Genomic DNA, 24,325 nt, shown 5'->3' on the forward strand with positions numbered 1-24,325 from the left:
GCACAGAGGATCTAGTAAATCAGAGAAGTCGGACATGAAATTTCCAACTAAAACGGCAAATTTTGATGTTTAATTCGGTATAATTTGAACATCAAGGGGTGCAATCAGATGAAAATTTCACGAGGAAACCAATGGAAACCCTTTAAAACCTCAAAGTTTTATATGGACGGAGCTATGAGCTTTTAAAGTTTCCAAATTTTGTCCGACCTCCCCCATTTACTCGATCCGTTGTGCGGCGTTCAGTGATAGAAGATTAAAAGTCAGTGACTTCGACTTGAAGCGGACGAATATAAGTTGGAACTTCCTTGAGCCTCAATGTAAAAGAAACATGCACCAATTCAAATGTTTGCACACTAAATCTTCTTTGCGGGCTTTTATGTTTGGACAGTAAAAACCATGTTACGTGAGACAATTATGTTGACAGTGTAACTTGATTCCATTTCATTGTTTACTGTCAGTTCGTGATTTCGTTTAATAAAAAAAAACATATTCTTACGAAACAAAAGAAAAGAAGTTTCTGAATAGAATAAACACAGCAATTGGCTCATTTTTTAGTGAATTGGTGCGTTTATTACTTAGAAAAATGCACTAAATAATCGAAGTTACTGCACTTAAATAATGACGTCGCCGTTAACGTGATATTGTGTACGTTATTAATGACGTCATTTTAATTCCTATGATTCGGGGAAATGAACCCGGCAGAGGCAGCACGTCTGTGAATTTAATTTCTGTATGCATCATACACGTCTGTTTTTCATCAAAATATATATAACCCAACCTCCAATCGAGATCACTCGTCGAAGTCTTCGGCAATCATTTTCGGGTCGGAAAAAGTCCAAAAAGGAACAGTTGATTGCGTCACTGACGCAACTTTCACGACCTTTTGTGAGAACTTCAAACGGACGCTGATTACTAATGAGTTAAGTCTACACGCGTTCCCACATTTCCACTACACGTTGCGCTGCTAATCCTTCGCCCGGCGTCCACATTTTGACAGTCAAAGGTCAGAAGCGGGTCTCTAGAACTTTAAATTGCAACTTTGAGCGCGTATTCAGGTTGGCCAACAAAGCGTCAAATCGATCGCAGTTCAAAAGGTGTCTTGTTACGACCGAACGTGAAAAGGAATCAATTACCCAGTTGGGGCTCTTCAAAAGCTCTCGGGGCGCTCGCGACCCTTTGACTTTAGTCATACTCGTATCAGGTCCAGAAATAAGCAAGTTCAAATTGAAGTTTCTAAACTTAATTCTGCCTCCTGACGGTTTTTTTGCCCAGAGAGGTATGGACGGCTCCAGCTTCCAGTGATGCTGGTGCTCATTCTTCTCTATCTTTTCCTCTTTCGTCAGCTGGTCAAGAACAGAGGTTGTGTTTACTGATTAAATCATGAGCAGGTAAGATCCGTGTTAAAAAACTATCTCATGACTGTGACATTTTATTAATACGCAAACTACATTTTTCTTTAAAATAATCTGAGACTCTGAGTGAGTTTATTTATCGAAATTCATCATCCAATTAAGTTGAAGAGGAAATAAGTATCAAACATTTCTAAACCATCGTGGATTATCCGGAACGAATAATAAGTAAAGTTTAAAAATTTCAACGTATTGAATTTTGGCTGAATGGATCTGAAATTGGACTATGAATACTTAAAGTTTTGAGAGTCTTGAAATATTGTTAATTGTTATAGATTTTTGAATTCTAATGAAATTCAAAATACTAAACACTGGCTGAGGTCAGATTGAAATACGCATAATGTCCTGAAGCATTGATCCTATAAAAATTCCAGGAAACTTGTCGCCGTTGTCCTGTTGCTTATGGGCACTTAAATACTCTCGTTTTGACATTTTTGACGCTGAAATGTCAAAATATTTTTTATAAAATATGAAGATTTCAAAAAAATAAATAATTCTATGGAATTGTGATTTTGGCTTTTCAATTTCACTTTTCCTCATTTTGGATTCGCCTTAAAGATCTTGGTCCGTTTGTCAACCGGTGACACTTTCACAGAAGATGAAAAATTTGTTGTTACAGTTTTAAAATTTAGGAAACAGGGTCAATGTCGACAGCTGTTTTCATTTCTCGTTCGGTAATGACGAACAACTCAGTTCACAGTTTTATAAACACACTTTTTCTTAAAACTCGGTCAAAGCATCATCCAGCGTAAAGTATACTCGGCGAGACAATCACCTGATAAAATTTATAAACACAAACTCGGAGAAGAGAAGCTGCTGTTATTTTACCGCTTCATTTTGGCTCTTCCGCTTTCCATGACGTCAGAAGAAGTTCGATTAAAACCTCTTATTACTCTTGGAAATCACTCAAGGGAAAAATCCTCTTCGCCAACGGTCGTTAAAAAGTAACTCTAGTCTATACGAGTACGAGGTTTCGTAATTAAATTTTTGCAAAAGATAATATTTTTTAGGTGCTATTCGACTGCTTGATGTAACTTTTTGGGGAGACATCGTACTCGTATCTCTAAAAACTTCCTGAAACCTCAGATTGAAAAAAAGTTATTAAATATTGGCATAGAGTGACCATATCTATACTGAGAAATAAAACCCAGTTATTCTACGGTATTTATGGCGAAGATAGGCTGGAATCTCGAGGGGAGAACGTATCAGGAATGAACGTATCCGAAAGATAATGGGCGTTATGGGGACAATTGTGCATGATATCAAAACCAAGCAGTTGGTATGGTATGGGCATATGCAGAGAATGGCTGATACCAGGTTGCTAAAGGTGTTGGAGTGGGTCCCTCCAGGTAGGCATTGAAGAAGGGCGTCCAGCTAAACGGTGGGTAGAAGGCATTCATCAAGGAATGGAGAGATGCCAGCTACTGGATGATCTCTACCATGACAGATTCCTGTGTCGTGTAGGCGTTGCAGAGCGCCATAGCGCACCGTAAAAACGACTTATGCATACATATTCTACAGTTACCACGGTAGAAATGTCACACGGGATTCCACGGATTCGAACCGTGAATATTGACGATTGTAATGATGAGCACGGTGCGGTGATGTTACCGTGTTCACCGTAATATTACTGTGCGCACAAATATGCTACCGTGAGGATGATTATGCTAATATGCTCATCAATAATCTTACCAAAATCCACGATTATCGACGATATATCCACGATATATTGTGGAATCCCGTGGAACATTATTACCGTGGTAACCGTGGAATACCGTGTTCTTTTCCTCCACGTATGTTTCCCTTACGTCCGTCGAGTGATTTTGTTCTTTTAATATACCTACTACTACTAAGTCTTTATTTTAGCGCTTCTGTGCGCTTTGCGACACCCAACTGCCACTGATAGCGATCCTGCCAGAGCTCCTCTGGCAGATCGCATCTCTTCATTTCCTGCCTTATTCTCTCAATCCACGATTTCGCAGGGCGTCCTCTACGTTTTCTGCCAGGGAAGGACCCAATCTAGAACCTTCTTAGGCAGCCTATCATCTAGCATCCGTTTTGTTTTTTATGTACCTACTTTGCTGAAACCCTTGCCTAACGATGGGAATTTCCTGCTCTGTTTCAGTTACGTCTACTGTCAGGGTCCCCTGCTATACGACTACCAGTTCTCGGGCCTGTTCAATGACTCGAAGACGTTCGTGGACAAGCGGCTCCTGTTCCCGGAGGAGGAGATCGTGCGCAAGTACACGGCCCTGAAGAAGTCCCGCGGCGGCGAGCTCTCGAGGGCGGAACTGGAGACGTTCCTCGCGGAGAACTTCGCCGACGGGAACGAGCTGATCCCGTTCGAGCCGCCGGACTTCACCTCGGAGCCCTCGGTGCTCGGCTACATCCAGGACGGACAGTACCGACGCTTCGCGGCCAAGCTCAACGAGGTCTGGAAGACCCTCGCCCGCGTCGTCGACCGCGATGTCCTCGAGAACCCGCGCATGCACTCCCTCCTCTACGTCCCCAACACCGTCATCATACCTGGAGGTAATCCCACGTCCTTCAGCTTAGTAATGGAGATGTTGCATGTGTGAGGAATTTGCGATTTGACTGTTGATTCTTATGTAAAAGTTCACCCCCAAAATTTTGGAAAGTAAATCGATTTTCCTGAATTTTAGCGACGGTTGTGAACCAAATCTCATAGCAATTTGTACCCTCGGTACTTGTATGCCCTGAATTCATAAATTATCTAAAAATATCGAAATTTCTTTTTAAAGAGGGGGTTTGGGGGTGTTTCGGCTCCTGCCGTCTGGCCGTTTAACTCTGGATCACCCTGTATAGGTACTCTATTTATTTATAGTGTACCCAGACTCAAGTCGAGTTCATGGTTGTATTAGACAGAAACGCATTAAACAATGGAGATGTTGCATGTGTGGGGGATTTGCGATTTGACCATGGATTCTTACGGAAAAGTTCGCGAAAAACACGATGGTGCCACTGGTTTTCTCTGAAATCAACTCCCAAGCTCAAAAAAAACTCTCAAGTTGAAGCCAAAATGGAGGGGATATCCCACCCTACCCTGAGAGTCCACCTCTACATCAAGACAAACTCTCCATGCAAAGATTAGGGGGCAAAATAAATTAGCAGGGTTGCCGTGTTTTCAGTTTTGGAGTCCCCAAATAAAGAGGCAGCCCTGTCAATGTATTTGCTTCCTATCTTTGCATGGAGAGTTTGTCTTGATGTAGAGGTGGTCTCTCAGGATAAAGTGGGATATCCCCTCCATTTTGGCCTCAACTTGAGAGCTTTTTTGAGCTTGGGAGTTGATTTCAGAGAAAACCAGTAGCACCATCGTGTTTCTCGCGAACTTTTACATTAGAATCAACAGTCAAATAGCAAATTCCTCACACGTGGAACATCTCCATTTTAATTGAGGAGTTACCTACGTTAAACAGTTCAAAATGTCCATGCTCATCGTTACTTTCGGCAAAGTCTCGCGAGTGGATTTGGTCGAAGTTGTTGACTTACTGCTTACATTCATTACCACAGAACGAAATTCCCTCTGGCGACGCATAGTGGATCGAGTCAGTTAGAGAGGTCGGACATGAAAGTTTTGACTAAAACTGCAAATTTCGATGTTTATTTCGTCATATTTTGAATATCAAAGAGTGATTCTATACGAAAATTTCACGAGGAAACCAATGGAACCACTTTTAGAACCTGGAAGTTGTCTATAAATGGAGTTATAAGCGTTTAAAGTTTCCAAATTTTGTCCGACCTCTCATATTGACTGGACCCACTGTGCGTCGTTCAAATCAGCAATTTTAATTGAGGAGCTACACAGTGAAAAATGTCCGGGTATTCAGTTACTTTGCGAGTTACCTGGTAATTGCTAAAGCCTAGGCGAGACCTAAATATCAAAATCAAGGACAAAAGTTCTCATAATTTCATTTCACCGACGGCATTTTTCATGAATTCTTCCTGCGTGATTCAAAATGTGCAATTATTGCTGAAAATCGAGGGGTGAAATTCGGTGCCGGAGATTGAATTAGCACCATAAAACTGTTGAAACTTCGCAAAAATAGTAGATTCCGCTCCGCATCCATACCACTCGGGTTTTTGGGCGCTATATAGACTGCGGCACACAGTGGATCCAGTCAACGAGAGAGGTCGGACATAAATTTTTTTACTAAAACTGAAAATTTAGATGTTTACCGCTTCAAATTTTGAAGTTTAAGTGGTGCTTTAAAATGTAAATTTTTCGAGAAAACCAACGGGACCTCTTTTAAGACCTCAACGTTTCGTAATAATGGAGCCATGAGCTTTTAAAGTTTCCAAATTTTGTCCGACCTTCCCCATTGACTCGTTCCATTGCGCGGCACAGGATTTCACTCCAAAATGTGTAACAATACATGAATGTTAAAAAAATTCTCTCTGTAACAGGTCGTTTCACCGAAGTATATTACTGGGACACCTACTGGATCGTGAAAGGCTTGCTGCTGTGCGATATGTTCGATACCGCCAAAGGTGTGATAGACAATATCATATATTTAGTCAAAAAGTACGGCTACATGCTGAACGGGAGCAGGAATTACTACGAGAACCGGTCCCAACCACCGCTGCTCATCCCGATGGTGGCCGCCTACTATCAGCTCAAACAGGACGAGGCCTGGCTTCTCGAAAATCTCCCGGTACGCGCACGGTGTCAATAATCAGGATAAGTTTAAAAATGATAGGGAATTTGCAGGTGTCTGAAATTTGACAAATTCCGTGTTTGAATTGACGCTACCAAGTGAACTGAACACGAGAATACCATTGGTTCATAAATTGGACAATTATTGGAGGAGATACGACAAAATGATCTAATCTGCTAAAATACAGGCGTATAAATGGGAAACGCCGCCAGATGACGTCACTAGGCGGCGCATTTTCTCACTTTTAAATCTATTTATACACTATTTCCCATAGCCGAAAAAAAATCATAAAAAATACTGCAAAATCAGCTCCTTAGGCACTTTCAGATGAAGCAATAAAACATTTGCGTGCAAATTCTCCATTGAAATACTTCCGTATCATTAATACTTCATCAGACAACAGGGAAAGGTGGAATTAAGTTCCGGTATAAGAGAAACAGCGCTCTCAGTTAGTGTCGAATGCGACGAACACTGTACATTTCATTTTAACGCCTGGATGCAACTATTCGGGCTCTATGGATGTACGTGTTGCATACGCACGGAAATGAAGGCGTTTTGACTCTTTAGGCGTTCACCGCTTCACCCGTGGCGCGGCACGGCGCATCGCGCTTTAATGCGAAGATCCAAAATGACAAAGAGCTTTCAATGCTTCGTTTATACTACAAAGATGTCTCCTAGGTATACGAATCTATTTAAAGATGGATATCCTTCTTGTGGCTAAGGTGACCCCCAGATGGCACTAAAAAGTCAGTTAGAAAGACTGAACGTTGAGGGAATTTTTCTTGAAGTTAATTTCACAGCTGAGGTCCCAGAATAAGTTTTTAAAGCATCTGGCACAGAGCGATGCCATGATTTTATCACGATTCACTAAGGTTTTTATAGTTTATATCCAAGCTTCCTGATGATTTTTATGACTAAACGAGTTCCTTCTATACATGCGTTACTCTACCTCCCGTCTATCACCAGTTCTAGTACCTAGCCAGCACTGTTTATAGGCTAATTTTTCCCACGGAGTGCGGCTTCCCACCACACGAGAGAAAAGGTAAAGAATAAAAGAAGAATGTAGAAAGAAATAAGAATAGAAATAAATAAATAAATAAATGAATAAATAAATAAAGAAAGAAAGAAAAAAGGGTAAACGTTTAGATACGAAGACATCATCCGAAGTAGTATATAAGACCAAATTACCCAGGGTACCATAAAATGACAGACTTATCATACTTCTTTGTTCAACAGGTTCTTGAGTTGGAGTTCCAATTTTGGATGAACAACCGTATGATAAACGTGAAAAAAGACGGGAAAACTTATCGAATGGCGCATTACAGTGTCGAAACGTGCGGACCCAGGCCAGAATCATTCAAGTAGGTTTAACCTTTCAATGAGAATATTTCCCCGTTTTTTTTTGTGAGAATGTATTTGGCAACTACGAGAGCTAAAATTTTTGGTACGAGAGCTAAAAACTTTGGTAATTTTGCAAACGGGAGTTTTGGCCGTTCGAATTTTCAGTCATATTTGGATTGCATTTTGCAAAAAGAAACCACTAGCATTGCAATGTTGCTAAGATTGTGCAACTTCTTTTGTTTTGGAGGAAAAACCCGATTATCCATTAATAGTTTCTATTTTACTCGCTAAAAACTGTAAATTTAAGACAAAAATTACCATCTAAATTTCATAGTTTTTAACGATTTCCGCAATTTTATCGCAAAAGATGAAGCTGCACAATCTTAGCATCATTGCAATGCTAGTGGTTCCTTTTTGCAAAATGCAATCCATTTAAAGAGCCTTTCAGAAGTTCAAAGTAAAGATATTTGTGTTTCAACGTATATACTTCCAGTGAGAATTTTTTGAAATGTGCTCGCTCAATTCAAAACCAAAGCTATATCAATCGATCCAAAAACAAACCTTACTTTTTTTTCAAGTTCGACGGTTGCTAAATGGACGTATTTCTGTCAAACGGAACTAAGCGCCTTAGGGGTAGGAGGGTAGAGGGGGGCATGGATTAGCGGCGGAACCGGGCGTCGGGCTCGTTCCATCCTATACTCGCAATGCTTTTCCATGGCGCTTAGTTCCGTTTGACAGAACGCGCTATCCGGGATTCTAAATTCCTCTAAAGGAACTCAAATTGGACGTATTTCTGTCAAACGGAACTATGTGCATTACGACGTCAGCCCTGGTATTCATATATTCATATGGGTCTCAGGGCTCATGTCTCAATGCACATAGTTCCGTTTGGCAGAAATATGTCCAATTGGCGCTTAGTTCTGTTTGACAGAAATACGTTCAAATAATTTCCAATATTTCTGTGCTTATATAAATATCGCAATAAAGATTTCCAAGCAGTCAACAACTGGAATTTCCTTTCAAGACAGAGTATTCAACCAAATACTCGATTAATAATACTCGTTTATTGATACATGATGATTAAATACAAAAGTATATTAGTTTTAAGTCTTTCATCAAATATTTAGCGCTTTCATGACGAGAAAGAAAATGAGAGGAGTCCCGAAAAACTTCCACACAATATTCTACGAAATTAAGTTGACACAATAGAGCGTCCCGCAGAAACCGCATCATCCCTTTGGGCCGTGAGTTAAAAGAAAGATGAAGTGCTCCGCTCACGCTTGCAAAAGTCTGTCACACTATTTTCTATACTCAACCTTCAAGTAGTTTGAATTTTTTCATTAAAATAAATAAATAAAAAAAAAAAAAAAAAAATGTAAAACTTTACTCAATGCTAGAGAAGGTAACTTTACGAACGACAAATTTTTTAGGGAGGATTTCACCCTGGCATCAAACCTGACATCTGATGAGGAGAGGACAAACTTGTACATAGAACTGAAAACAGCGGCGGAGACTGGATGGGACTTCTCTCAGAGATGGACAAAAACTCCTCCTGGACAAACAGGTAAATTCTGACGAATTATAACGTGTCTCATCCTAGAAGAGGAAATTGACCCTGGTAAGCGGACATCATTTTCTTCGAAGAATTTTCACCTCTTTGATGCTATATTAACTCTTCTGTAACCTTATTGCATAACCGTAAAAGTGCAGGGGAACTCAACCTCGAGCATCGGATGTGACGCAAGGGTCATTTCGAGTAAATAACTGATCATATATAGTTCTGTAGAGATTCTATTTCTCTGGGAAAATGAACACTGGAAAAAAAAACACATTGGATCTAGAGTCCAGACTCTTAAAAACATCGACAAGAAAAAATACTCTTGATTCGATCGGATTTTTGGTTAAATCAAGAACCGAGCCTCTTAATTTGAGCGGATTGCCTTTTGATTTAAGCAAAAATCTGATTGAATCAAGAGTATTTTTTCTTGTCAATGTTTTCAAGAGTCTGGACTCTAGATTCAATGTGTTTTTTTCCCCATTGAACCTTATTCAATATGATAATAGTAAATAATTAATGGTGTGATAGCACGCTGGATTAAAATCTTTGAAGCTCATCGAATCTCTACAGTTTACATTTACCTTAATGCTTCATTGCTTTAGTGGATCCGGAATTTCTCCGATGTCCAAAAGCGGGAATACCATTTGTTCATGTCATGACATTCACTCGCGAAGGCTTTTAAGTTTAAGGCATGTGCTCCAACGCATGGAAACTCTTCATACGGTCAGGTCACAAGTCTCCGTTCTATTTCAGAATCATTGCTGTACCTGAAAACCCGTTCCATCATTCCGGTAGATCTGAACGCATTCCTACAGCTCAACGCCCACTATCTGAGCAACTGGTTCTTTATGGCTGGAGACATTTCGAAAGGTGAATACTACCTCCAGATTGCGGAAGAACTGCTCACGGCCATCGATGAGGTGAGACCAAATTCACTTATTCTAATTTCATTTTTATGGATGGGAAAAAAATAAAATAAAATAAAAGTTGTCCGTGCTTATGTTTTGCAAAAAGCAAAGATGACAGTTCGTCATCTCCCGAAGGAACGTTACTCCATTCCAAGGTTGCAAAGTTTACTAAAGAAAATCAATTATTTACAAGAATAAGTCTGTGCAATTTCCGTCCAAAATTTGTCTGATTTTTGCATGAGATCAAAGGAAAAATCCGGTAAATTCTTAGTTACTTATAAATGCGCGAAATTCACTTGGGAAAAATGCAATTTATGAGAGGAAATTTGGCAACATCGAAATTTAGATTCCCTCTTACGCGAGGGAAACTACGAGTTTAGGTATGATATGATCAAAAATTCACACTGTAAGCTGAACGTTTGGACGGACCAAGTGGCACTGAGAGTTTTGCAGAATATTTACTTATTTGAGCTGTATTCCAAGGTTTGTTTTTTTTACATATTTCGATACAAAAATTGAATTTTTGAAGAACAGTCAAGATGGCGGATAGTGAAAAGAGAGGACACCCTCTCTTCCACTCTTCTCCTGACACCCCCCGTAATTCCCCCTCCCTTTATTAGGCAAAAGTTTTGGCGATGCTGATGACTGAAACCAGTAACTTTGTCGTTGGGATTGCCATTTCAAGAAAACATAGATCATTCCTATTGGGAAGTGCCCAAGTAGCACAATGCAGCGAAAATATTGGAATTAAACTGTAATTTGATTTCAATAAAATTTTCATTTTTTTTACCATTAAATTGCTAAACTTTTACATCATTTAGTCGATTTATGCCGATTTTAAACAATCAACAAAATGAGCTCCACGTGTCAGAGAGATAGGCAATATGCAATGCAATGAAAAATGCAACTAACTTCAATTTCGTATGATACTACGCAACACCTCTGGTGTGAAATAGTTGCTTCAAGCGCCGTGGCACGCTGCGGCGTGGTGAGCGGGCGGCCAGCAAACAAACCTAACAGGGATACTTCACGCGTTGCGCAATGCGTGAAGTATCCCTGTTAGGTTTGTAGGCGCCAGTGCGTCGCCGCTCCGCTTTGTGTTAGGCTCTAATATTTAATCTGGCGGAGTCAGCGTTTTTCAACTCATAATTTTTATATGTTTGCACGCTCTGTATGGATTATTCTCATTTTAATTGATTAAAAAAAATATGTATTAAAGGAAAATATAATGTGTGTTTTGTAAATATTCAAGTGGTTCCGTATCAAACTTAATGATTTTCAAAGCACACGAATTTCTACACAATTTCCTATAGCCTTTCATAGCAGATGGCGATAAGGTGTGTAATCCGGCGATAGGAACTATAGCCCGCCTTCATAATTTTTTATCGCTTCGTATAGCCCGGCTCTATGATTTTCTCCGTTTTTTACAGCCAGCTATATGATTTTCTATCGCCTCCTTTAGCCGGCTATAATAATTCTTATAGTATTTTGGAACGCAGCTCCTATCGCCAATGTTTACCGGGGAAGTAATCAAAACTTCTTGCGATTAAATTTTGTCACTTTTAGACCGATCAGAAACTTACAAACAAAGTAGAAGACATACTCGTAGTTCCTGCGTAAAAAATTTGAAGACCGACAGAAATTCCGCATTTTCACAACTCAGCATTCTTCGATCGCTTCGAAAGTTTGCTATGGAAATACACATCGGCATCGAAACCCCTCAAAGTCGGGGCTATTAGATTTGCCGGAGTTTTCCCTCTTGGCGCGATACTACAGAGCGAAGACGGATATTTAATTCGATTCTGGCTGAATTCAGAATTTCCCTAACTCGATCATCTTGCACCGGCAGAGGAATCGGCTCCTTCCGATTGTCTGGTGCATACGTGGTGCGGTGGTGCGAATGCGATAGCGCTCCGATGCAGGGATAACACAATAGACTGCACCATGCACCACGCCGCCTCCGAAACAGACGCCGGAAGTATCGGAGCATGCTTGAGAGCTTTCAGGCGCTCGATGACCGAGATGCGGAGAGATCAGCGGCGTGGTGTGCTTTGCGATGAATCGATTCGTGTATAATTTGAACCTATGGAAAAGGATCGACTATTATCGAAGTGCTCGGAACGAATAAGAGTCAAACACCTCAATACTCGATTCTTGAGTTCTTGACCGTGGCCTCGGATGGGAATATATCGATAGCCGATGATTCGAGCTTCGCCACTGGAAGAGGTGTCGTGAATTTTTTAATGCGTTGCTGTCTAATACAGCCATGAACTCGACTTGAGTCTGGGTACAGTATAAATAAATAGAGTACTTATACAGGGTGCTCCAGAGTTAAACGGCCACACTGAAAAAAAGACTCCGGCCGTGGGAGCCGCAATTACGGGCTAGATAGACATACCGTCCGTTCCGGGCTCAAAGGCCGAAAATTCCGGCTGCTGGAGCCGTAGCTTCGGCCTCTGAACCCGGAGCAATCGTAGCTACGCCTCCAGCAGCCGGAATTTTCGGCCTTTGAGCCCGGAACGGACGGTATGTCTATATAGCCCGTAATTGCGGCTCCCACGGCCGGAGTTTTTTTTCAGTGCAGACGGCAGGAGCCGAGGCTGAGAAATTGGAGAAAAATGACGAGTAGCTGAAAAAATGGAACCAATTGATGCGATATATCGCATGCCGTTCTGACACAAAATATGGCGTCCATCGAATCACCTTAAGATGCAAAAAAAGATTCTTCGTTGATCTAGTGAGACCATTGGCGGATCCACCGAGTTGACAACATTGTTTTTCTCCATTGAAACCTATGGAAATGTATCGATTCTTGGAGGGGCCAGGTGCTCCGACAATAATAGATTATTCAACATAGGTTTAAACGGAGGGAATTCGGTGTTGCCAAATTGCTGGATCCTCCTTTTTGACGTCCATGAGGCGATACCTCCATTGGCATCCAAGATCGTTATATACTCTCGCTCTCGTGATGGAACTTGACGATCGACCTGCGTTGTGCCTAGACGGCTATACGAAGGAACTTAAAAATTAGATCGGCATGACCGTAGGAGCTGGCGCAAGACACTCGCATCGCGTCTTTTCGGATGCCATCACGATCTTCCGTACCCTTGGCGCACATAATTTGATAAAGCGATCACGCGTTGACCAATTGAGACACTTGTTCTCGTCGATTGTACTCAGCTTTTCAATCGATTCCTGACACTCTTTGAAGGTCGATTCGAAGCCAAATACGGAAGTGGCCGAACTCTTTCGCATCTCATCATGACTGTCGGGAGGTCATCGATATCTTGTCGAATATAGGGAGACCCAAGTAGCATTTTTCAACGGAAAAGTCGCGATGTTTTGAAATTAGGTTGCGATCTTTTGTCGAAAAAATTTCAACGATTATCAACATCTGATCGTACCGTCAATCTTGTCGAAATTTCATCTCTATAAAATCCCGTTCGATAAAATCTAAATTTTACCTCGATTTATAACGATTTTTCGTTCGACCATTTTGCGATGAATCACCGTCGATAAGATGGCGATTTTATTGAAAATGTATGCGATGGAATCGCAATTTTTTATCCGATAATATTGCGATGGATCGACATCGATATAATCGCGAAACATTCTCCGATTAAATCGCAAATTATTTCAATCACTCCTACTTGGGGCGCTTCGAGAAATAATGTTACATTACGCTCGATTTTGGTCATACTTGATCTGAAAGTAAAACATGCGGCAAGTTGCTATTTAAGTTTATAAGGGAGGCGCTCAGCTGTCTGTGAGATTTTGGAGTGAAAAATTCGAATTTTGGCACCTAGAATGATGAGCCTTTTGTGAGGTGCAAATGTTCGCCTTCCAAATATGAATCGCTAATCGTCAAATCTGCACATTTTAACCACTAACCGTACCAATAATGAAGCGTATGAATGGACTTGAAAAGAGTCTGCTGATTAAGAGTGTTCACGAAAAAAGGAACAAACCCTTGATTTTTTCTCTTCTTCTTCGAAAAATATCCCACAGTCACTGAAATATTCTCAAAACAGAATTTGCTTCAATTTTTGCTTCTGTCAAAAGATGTTTAATTTGTGATAAAAATTTCTTTTGAAACAGATTTTCTAGCCAAAATTATCATTTAAACAACAGAAATGACTGAGAGTAGAAATTTCGTAAAATACGTGGTCTTTCTTCACACACTTGCAGTAAATGAGAGACAATGTATCGAAACTGGAACTAGAATAAACCTTAATCCTCTTCTCCCAAGTAGCACAGTGCAACGAAAATATTGAAATTAAATTGCAATTTGATTTCAATAAAATTTTACTTCTTTACCATTAAAGTGCAATATTTTTATATCATTTAGTCGATTTATGCCAATTTTAAACAATCAACAAAATAAGGGTCCATGCGTCAGAGTGATAGGCAATGTGCAATGCAATGAAAAATTGCAACTTACTTCAATTTTACTGCAATAAGTTTCAATAGACGGGACCCCTTCAAATAGGCGGTATAGGCAACATACATAACACTCAATGGAATTCCAATATTTTTAGAACGTATTTGCTACTTATTGAAATCTGTGCTTCTTGAGCTGCCGCACCACGGGGTTTTTCGAGTGTTTCCTCCCGTGATATTTCAGCAAATTGCATCTTCATCTGTTCAAGGTCATGTGGCGTGAAGACTTGAAATCGTGGTTTGATTGGGACAACGAGGACGGACAGAGCAGAGTAGACTTCTACGCATCCAACTTGACTCCACTCTGGACCGGAAGTTACAGGAAAGCACCGCAAGAAATGGGAAAATTCGCCGTTGAGTACCTGGTGTCACAGGGAATCATTTCCGAGGACGGTATACCTAGATATCTCGGTAAGGATAGACTTTGAGTGTCATTTCAACATAGTTGAGCCTTGGGTAGATAATAATCCTCTGGATAGTATAACTTCCAGAGTAAAATGCATTATGCATAAATTTCCTGTTGAAGCCTAAAAAATCTAAGCTACCCCCTCTTCCTCTCCGATGAAAGATTTCACCTGGAAAATTCAGGAGGGGGCGTAAAGTGCAACGATTGGTATCATATTTTTTATCACTGTGCCTCTAAAATTTTGCACCCTACTTTAAAAATACTCAATACATATACAGTATTAAAATTTACACAAGTATTTCCCTTTACAATTAACAATTTTTTGGTGGGAAGCAAAGACTATTAGCTATTCTAGGAGATTTTAGAGATAATTATGAAGAAGCATAATTTTTAAAACACTGTAATCACGCTGGTTCCTTTTTGCTAAATGCGATCTATTTAAACATGAGAGATTTAGATAACTCGCACGCGATACGTTGATTCGTATTCCCGGAGTGCATACTTTTTAAGAAAGAAAAAACGTAAAAATCCGGACCTTTAACTGTTGTAACCTTCTGTCCACTCTGGCTATACACTGAGAAAAAGCTATTGTTTAAACCAATTAGTGGGTTAATATGGAACACCACTAATAATAGTAAAGGCACAACTAATTATTTCCCTTCTATGATTTCAGGAATCCCGACAACGCTTAAGAATTTCGGACAACAATGGGAAGCACCAAACATGTGGCCTCCATTACAGATGATCGGAATCCAAGGCCTGGACAACACGCTGTACCCTAAGGCGCAACAGGTTGCATACCGGCTCGGAGCGAAATACTTGGAGACTAACTATGTTGGTTTCGTTCGCACAGGACAGATGTTTGAAAAGGTGAGCATTTCAGACTAAATCACTGGAATTTGAAGCGTGACACGTAAATAAGAGTGGTGGAAAGAACATCGGTTTTTCAAATGGATTGCATTTTGCAAAAAGGAACCACTGGCATTGCAATGTTGCTAAGATTGTGCAACTTCTTTTGTCTTGGAGGAAAAACCTGATTATCCATTAATAGTTTCTATTTCACTCGCTAAAAACTGTGAATTTAAGACAAAAATTACCATCTAAATTTCATATTTTTTCACGATTTCCGCAATTTTATTGCAAAGGATGAAGTTGCAAAATCTTAGCATCATTGCAATGCTAGTGGTTCCTTTTTGCAAAATACAATCCAAATCATACTCTATAATGCAAAATCATAAGAGTAATGCGTAGCGATCAACGCTTAAAGCGCTTCTGGGTGTTGGACGGCGAAGCGGCTAAGGGGCATAGCCTCCTGTTTGAAATGGAATTGAATGGTGATTCTAGCTCTGAGGGAGCAATTTTAAAATGTGACACCATCTGTAGTGTCGAGATGCAACTATTCCTGCTCAAGGAACACACATGGTTGCGTACATAACTTAAATGAAGGCGCTTTAAGTTTTCCAGCGCAAAAAGTCACACAGCGCGGAAACTTGAAACTTTTACTGAATGCTGAAATCGAAGTATTCTAGAAAATTCATCGAATAGTTCCCTCTCTAAAAATAAATGAGAAGAAAAAACACTAAGAAAACCCGACATGTACGTAACAAGGTGGAGAAATGGTGCTGGGTTCACACAATTTCGCGAGGAAATCAAAGCCAAGAAGTTCCAAAAATTATAATTAGAGTCAAAAATAACTGACGAGTGTGATCTGCGGATGAGGTCTAAAAAGATCCAAACCGGTATAGGTCTCTCGGCGTGGCTCCAACTTGATATTCCAATGCAAATTGCCTGAGCTGAACACTCCCCCCCCCCCCTTTTGTGCTGGTACTCATTAGAGTTAACAAAAAATTTATTTTTGACTCTAATTGTAATTTTTGGAACTTCTTGGCATTGATTTCCCCGCGAAATGGTGTGGACACAGCACCATTTCTCCACCTTGTCTAAAAAATAAATTAACAGTGAAGATTTGGAGACAGCGCAATTATGAAAAGTCCTTTCTGCACCCAACGCCTCAAATACATCTTTGATAGTTAGTTATATCAAATTTCACCCTCTCCTCGGTATGGAAAAGAGCTGATTTTTAATTTCCTCCTCACCGAACTGGACCCTGATTTTTGTTGCAGTACGATATGAACCAACTGGGTTCTATTGGAGGCGGAGGTGAGTACGTGCCACAAACCGGATTTGGGTGGAGCAACGGTGCTTGCTTCGAAATTCTCAGCCGCTACGGGCACAAACTCAGGAGCCCCCAGGAGTACCCCCTCCCAAACTAACTGCGAAAGTCCAAATTTTAAGAACGATCGTGGAATGACCTAAAATTACTGACGAGACCCCCTACGTTACGCGGGAACTTCAAAGATAGCAAAAATATTCGAGGAAAATGGTGTTTTCATGGATGACCTCAATCAGATTTGTTTCCAAGTTCACGCGTAAATATTTTGCTAGAAACACACATCACGACTGAAAAGCAATCAAACATCACTTGGCTCTTTCAAAGTGTTTTTGGAATCTAGAACTTATTCACCGGAAATGCACAGTGAAATAAGATTACTTAGCCGTGACCTTCCCGATGTAAAACCGTTTTTTACTTGAAAAGTAAATATTATGAACTATGATACACTTATGAGCGAAAAATAATTAGTAACATTTTTCGCTTCATTTCCTAAAATTTCTATACAATGCTTGTCTTGGCTACAAAAGGATGTGACAATACATCGGATTGTTCTGAATGAAAAATCGATACGAATAATGAAAATATGATTATGATAAGAAATTCCCCCTCAGTTACTTAAATAGACAAAAAAATCGAAAGGTACGAATTTTGCCCTAGTAGGGAAAAAATCGAACTAAGAGCACCTTAAAATAATAACGAAGCTTTCAAAGTTGTTAACCAAAAACAAAAGTGAAACACTCATAGTTGCAAATTGAAAGAAACGAATACCTGAGCATAAAAAAACAAGAAGCTTAGTAGTGCCTTTGAATCAATTGCAATTTTTTCCGTCCACGAATATAAGGAAGCTTTTAAAAAGCTGATTATATTTTTGTGCCGCTGTTACAGCTGGCCGACACTTTAATATCTCTTTGCGATGAGAATCTCCATCACTTAATGTTACCTTTTAAATTATTTAGTTATAGTTGTTTAGCTGCACGATCAGACCGATCTACCCAATAACCAGCGAATTTAGGCCGTCTCTAAACTCAATTTCTTGATAAAAAGACGTCACTGTATATGTTACGCTATTAATTTATTATTTATAATTATTATTCTGTTATTTATGCGTTGTAAATATTTAATTTATTTATTAAAACATCAATAAACTGTACCTGCTATCTGAGAACCTAATAGTTTTATGATTTAGTGAACTTTAAGAGCTAAGTATGAACTTTCTACGGATGTCGTATCCTCGCACGGGTATGCAGACAGTACGTCTACAGAAAAAAGGGCTACAAAAAAAAGGGCTACCTTTTTTAGTCTACAGTCAAAACGTCTACATTAAAATGCCTTCTTAAATTATGACTACAGTCAAATATGTCTACACTATTAAAATGTCTGCGGTTTGTTTGCCCACTTAGAAAATGTCAAAATATTTATGTTGGCCACTAAAAATATATAAAATATATTTACAAAATTAAAAATTAAATAAAATATTTATAAAATATACATGTTGATATTTATATGGTGAATTATTCGCGAAGTGTGTCTCACAATTTTTACGCATCAGCTTTTGCAGCATCCACAGTCTCGTCCTATCTTTGGGGATACACTTTCAAATGAGATTCTTATCAGACGACATAAATACGTACTTTGACGTTTTTGAAGTAGGCAATCAAACCGAAGACATGTTAATACCGCAGACATATTTTACTATAGACACTATTTTAGTAGGCATTTTCATGTAGACATTTTGACTGTAGACCAAAGAAGGTAGCCCTTTTTTTTGTAGCCCTTTTTCTTCTAGACCTACTGTCCGTAAACCCTCGCACGAATTGATCAATGGTGGGCCTAGAAAAACAAAAATGTCTCGATTTGCGACGTTGTACATCTCCTTCAATGAAAAAAACCACATTGGATCTGGAGTCCAGACTCTTGAAAACATTAACAAGAAAAAATACTCTTGATTCAATCGGATTTTTGCTTGAATCAAAACGAAATCCGCTTAAATTAAGAGGCTTAGTTTTTGATTTAAGCTAGATTCTGATTGAATCAAGAGTACTTTTTCTTGTCGATGTTTTTAAAAGTCTGGACTCTAGATCCAATGTGTTTTTTTTTCCAGTGTTGTGTCTTCGAATCTTTGCCTGCTAAGTTAGACCGCAATTTGACTTACTAAGATACGTTCAAAAGAATTTATTGTGCCCTCCCCAGGCGAGGTTTTCCCGCTTATTCTTGACGTATAATCCTGGAAACGTGGATGAATCAAACTTGCGCGACGTCGCTTGAAAGATTCAGTGCACGGTAAGAAAAAGTAACCGACATTTTGAGTTAATATGGGAGGTAAAACACGAAAGAATCCAAGCTTTCGGTTCATCGATTGACACTAGAGTTTCCCCGTCTCTCTTTAGTTTTCTGCGCTAAATTCACCTCAAACTACACCAAAATCAACACAAAATTTGGTTTGGTTTATGTCTCACTTCCTACATTAACCAAAAGTAACCCAAGAACACGAATATTTTTCACAGTGTGGAAGCAGGGCCGGATTTACCTTCATGCCGCCCATGGGCCGCCTGTATTTTTCCGTCCCCTTCTCATTTGTTTTGAAACATCAATTGATCGTATTCGACAGTGGTTCGGTGTATCGTTTGGTTAAAAACAACAGAGCATAACCTCGAACAAAAATTTTAGGATTTAATTTGGAAAATCTGAAAATGAGAAAATACCTAGCAATTTCACTTTTCATTGCCATTTGGTACTCGAGAGAATAAAAATTCGATCACATAAGACACGTTACCCCAGATTTTTAAATTGACTTTTGGGGCTTTGGTTACATATTGAACCAATTGATATCAATATAATCTCACCTGTGTGATCTGTCGAATACGATCTATAAAAACCATCAAGTGAACGTGCCGGTGGGGGAGGGGTGTATAAGACGCGTTTACTCGTGTTGGGCACATTTTTTGTAAAAGCCCTGTCGCAACACTAACAAAAGTTCAGTTCCGTAAACTCATCCCTGTTTGGACAAGGCCTTCCATTTATAAAAAAAGAACGAAAAAATTATGAAAGAACTAACATAAATGTGGTTAAAAATTTTAACTTCCACTGCCGCGCCGACCGCACTGTGTTGGCGCAATGCGTGAGGTATTCATGCAGTCTTGTAGGCGCTATGCGTTTCACGCCGCGCCGACCGCTGCTGACCACACTGTCTGGCGCAATGCGTGAAGTATTCATGTAGTCTTGGAGGCGCTATGCGTTTCAAGCCGACTGCTGCTGACTGCAGTGTGTTTGACGCAATGCGTGAAGTATTCATGCAGTCTTGTAGGCGCTATGTGTTTCATGCCGACCGCCGCGCCGCTCCGTTCCAGGTCAAATTGCGTGTTTGGTTTCTCTCTTAACTCGACTAATTAAAGGTGTTGTCTCTTGTATCACCGAAAGACGACAAAATTAGAAATTACAACACTTTTACTCTCAAGAGATTAGAGGTTTTGTCGCCTTTTCTCGTTTGCAATTTATTTTCTGGATCCGATTTTTTTCTCTCTGTTTTTGATACCTCCTTCCAAAAAATTGCAAAATTTGCCGCCCCCTAAATTTTGCCGCCATGGGCTGCGGCCCATGTGGCCACCCCCTTAATCCGGCCCTGTGTGGAAGATCTGCATCTTTTGTAGAAAAACTTCGAGTACGTAAGCCTTACTTACGTAGACCATTTAGAGAATGAGGGCGTCTGATCTTGCCTTCCTGGGTCGTACGTGGGAAAAGGGGAGTGGCAAGCCCTGGCTCATTTAAAAGTATGGCATTTAAGGCGCGCAATTCGGTGACATAAAAATCCGTCAAAGGAGGTCGGATTTAATCATAGTAAAAAATTAAATGATTTATTAAAACAATCAATATCTGAGCTGGGAAATGTTGCCCAGTGTCAGAGAAAAGCGAATAAAAATCGCTGCAGGCAGAGCGGACACAAGAAACAAGACGCGAGGAAGTTGATAAAGGCGCCGGTATGCAACTATTGCTGCTCCATGGATGTCCTTGTTGCATACGCAAAATAATGAAGGCGCGCTGCGCTGGCTTTTCATAAATTGACTAAGGTTTTGACGGTGAAACGCACTGCAACGACGTGAATACCACTTTCCGACGCTGGAGACTTCTTGTCATCGTTTATTGGTTAAATTGAAAAATACTGCGGTCTGATTGTTGAAATGGATATACAAAGCTACAAACAAAGAAAACAAAAAGGATATAGAGGGATCCGATTGGTGGAAGCCCGGTAGTTGCAATGGGCAAAGGAGGTAGGTAATAGACTAACTAACGACAACTCACGAGGGACCCTTTAGTTAGTCCATCATTTACCTCCTTAGTCTATAACAACCACCCGCAAATTAACCAATAGGATTGCTCCATACTCATTACGTCTTCTTTGCCTATAGCTTTGTCTATCAATTTCAACAATCAGCCCGCAGAAAGTGATTTCTCGGAAACTGTCCTTATTTACTTCACGGTGTGAAGAATTATTCTGTGCAAATTTCCAGTCATAGTAATAGTCCATTTTCTTTGGAGGAAATAAAATGGGAGTAGAGATACTGAATTACCGGAAACGAGAGGCAATTTTCAAGTCTCACTGTCATTATGTTTACACTGATTAGCTTAGCACGTCGAATAAAAGCCGTGCAGAACGCAGCTTATCCAAATCCTCGCAATAAATCGACTCGGCATAATCAGTTTGATTATTTTAGGCAGAGGTTAAAGTAGAAAAGCTGGCGTATTGAAACGAATAAGGGAAATTCATTTGCAACTGCTATCACATAAAATGGCCGGATTTATGGGATGCATCTACTTGCTAATTCACATTAATTCAGATTCTCGAAGGTTCAGCAGTTTGCGACCACAGGGCGCATCCTTCATTCTCCCCTTCTCCATATTCTTGCGTCCTGCATTATATCTTCACCATGCATGGCCATGCACCCGATTCGAATGCTTGCAATTACGCTATTCTGTCTTGTTATTTCACAATAATAGAGAGAAGGTAGTCCGTCACGAAAACCATTAGACAAGATCAGAGCTAAAAGAGATTAATTTGCATCGCAACGCTGCAAAATTTCGATTTATGATAAATTTATTTACCTACTCCATAACAATTACACACTCTTTCAGCTTATTTCTCGAGAATTTTTCTCGTGTTTGAATGAAAGTTCTAAACAGCGTTTTGGCTCACATCCGCCATCATGCATTTTCGAATTTTGAAAATTTGAATTGAAATCTAAGTATCCAGTTGAAAAATGCCACCTGACATCAAGTTTCACAAAAATCAATCGAACAGAAGCCGAGTCAAAGGATCAGGAGGACGTTTCCCATTGGTAAACGATACCAGTCAATGTACGTGCGTTGGAGCGCCTTCATTTTCGTTTGATACTGTGCAACACTTCCGAGGTGGAATAGTTGCTCAGAGCGCCCTTGACAGTGCCGCTTCGCCTTGATGGGAGAAGATCACGGTTACCGCTGATATCACACTCTAGCGCGTGTTCGGTTTCACATTTCCTCATCATCGACGGTGAGATTACGTTCATACTTCAATACGCGACGTTGCAAGTTTTTCATCGTCAAATGGATACGGGTAAACTGACTTGAAAACTTCAAAATCTGCCGTGATTTTTCCGAGATATGATGAGAAATATTCTTTCGATGTTTTAAACAGTAAGAGCAAAATTGTTGGTGCTCCAATTTTGTTCTATTCATTCACTGGCGGCTTTCGAGTTGCCTGCGGCGATAGAAAACGCCTGTAGAAAACCTTCAAAATTCAACAAAACAACACAGGAAATGTGTCATTCAATAATTTTTTCTAGTTTCATTAAGCTCTCCCGAATTTCTTCCATATTTTTCTTGTGCAGTTTTGTTGTTAGGCAAAATGTTTCTACGGGTCTGAATGTCTCCTTGGAAATTTTAAAACCACCTATTGCGACACAAAAAAAAAAAAAAAAAAAAAAAAAAAAAAAAAAAAAAAAAAAATTCCAGTGTATCCGTACTTTTCCGTGTGGTAGACACCGAGGATGTTTTCACTATTAACGGATTTCATTTTTTTGGTGTTTTTCTTTAAAGGAATCCTTCTGAGAGTATACGATGGCAAGGACAGACAACGTGGTGGAGGGAGGCGAGGCTAGCGCTACACCATTACTCACGGCCGATTATTGGCAGTCGTAACTCATTTCCGTTTACTTTCACTTTATCAATTAACTGCATCAACTTTTCCGCTAAATTAAAGGGGACACATTAAAACCTCATAAACAAGCATCTTCGCGCCGCGCCAGTCCCTGGCCCGACCGTTTATCACCCTTCCGCCGCGCACGGCTGCCATGTCGTGCGATAATAAGTGGATATTTTAAGTGGGTTTGAATTTAAAATATGCTGATTTTTAGCACACTCAGGCAACAATGCCGCCGCGTCGCATCGTCCGCCTCCGCGTTTCCGCACCACCACCGTGTTGCCGCCTCCAGCCTCCGTTTCAATCATCCCTTGTCTCAACACGCAATTTCATCCCCCTCCCCTAAGTGACAGTGGTGCCCATCCCCCAGAACACTTCTGAATCCATGCGAGTTCCCCCTCATTTAAAGTTATTCATCCCCCTCATCAGGGGGTCTGAGGGGTAAAGAAAACCCCCAATTGACGGGGGGTTCGGGGAGCCTCCCCCAAAAAATTTTGACATTTTTTACGATGTTGGGGGCAGTTTGAGGCAATTCTAACAGATTTTCGTTTAAATTTTGGATATTTTCGATTCAGTTTTCAAACAGACAAAGGACCCCAATCATCTTATTCTTGTGCAACCGTAAAAATTCAGTTTATCCCTAAATAATTGGTCGATTTTGTAAAATATTAGCTCGTTAGAAAGCTGAAGAGATTCCGCAGAAATAAATTTCTTGGACTTGCTTTAAATGAATTTTTTCACGAGATAAAAAAGAAGGAAATGAAATTAATTGGATCCATACCATTTTGCACGGAAATCAAAGCTGAGAAATTCCAAAACTTACGATTAGAGTCGAATAATTTTAACTCTCATGAGTACTCATTCCCAAGAAATTCCAAAAATTCCAATTATTTGCATGTAATTGTAATTTTTGGAAATTCTCTGCTTTGATTTTCCCACGAAATGGTGTGGACCCAGCACCATTTTTCCACCTTGTTACATACAGTTTCGGGCCATTTTTTAAAGTGTGTTTTCTCTTTAATAGAGAATTTAGTGTGTTAGGCATTGTTATGTGCGCCCAAAAAAAACTGGTTTCTCTGCAACCAGTGACGGAATAATTTTGGCTCGTTGGAATGCTGAAGTGTATTTGCCAAAAGTGATTTCCCCAATTTCGTGCTTTTTCATTTCTTTTTGAATAATAATAATAATAAAAAAAAATTTTTTTGTTATCTTACATCCAAAGCTTTTGAAAGAAGGGCGTAT

The 24,325-nt window shown here is 39.9% G+C and overlaps 1 protein-coding gene across 5 annotated transcripts in view; it reads left to right on the forward strand.

Annotated features, from left to right (window-relative positions):
- The window catches only part of LOC109035424 (trehalase), a 78,907-nt gene extending 60,831 nt beyond the window's left edge, over window positions 1-18,076 (forward strand). For 4 of the 5 annotated variants that reach the window (XM_019049051.2, XM_072299466.1, XM_019049052.2 and 1 more), the window contains exons 3-10: window positions 3,535-3,941; window positions 5,835-6,082; window positions 7,322-7,446; window positions 8,857-8,990; window positions 9,738-9,904; window positions 14,542-14,743; window positions 15,412-15,608; window positions 16,862-18,076. In XM_019049051.2, coding sequence (XP_018904596.2) covers window positions 3,535-3,941; window positions 5,835-6,082; window positions 7,322-7,446; window positions 8,857-8,990; window positions 9,738-9,904; window positions 14,542-14,743; window positions 15,412-15,608; window positions 16,862-17,011 — 1,630 coding nt within the window. In that variant the 3' untranslated portion in view covers window positions 17,012-18,076. Of the gene's footprint in view, window positions 1-1,365; window positions 1,389-3,534; window positions 3,942-5,834; window positions 6,083-7,321; window positions 7,447-8,856; window positions 8,991-9,737; window positions 9,905-14,541; window positions 14,744-15,411; window positions 15,609-16,861 lie in introns of those variants that run through there. The other variant, XM_019049053.2, reaches the window with a different exon arrangement.
- Window positions 18,077-24,325: the final 6,249 nt, after the last annotated feature.

This window comes from Bemisia tabaci, chromosome 4, assembly GCF_918797505.1.
Source record: "Bemisia tabaci chromosome 4, PGI_BMITA_v3".
In the NCBI taxonomy this organism is placed as follows: domain Eukaryota; kingdom Metazoa; phylum Arthropoda; class Insecta; order Hemiptera; family Aleyrodidae; genus Bemisia; species Bemisia tabaci.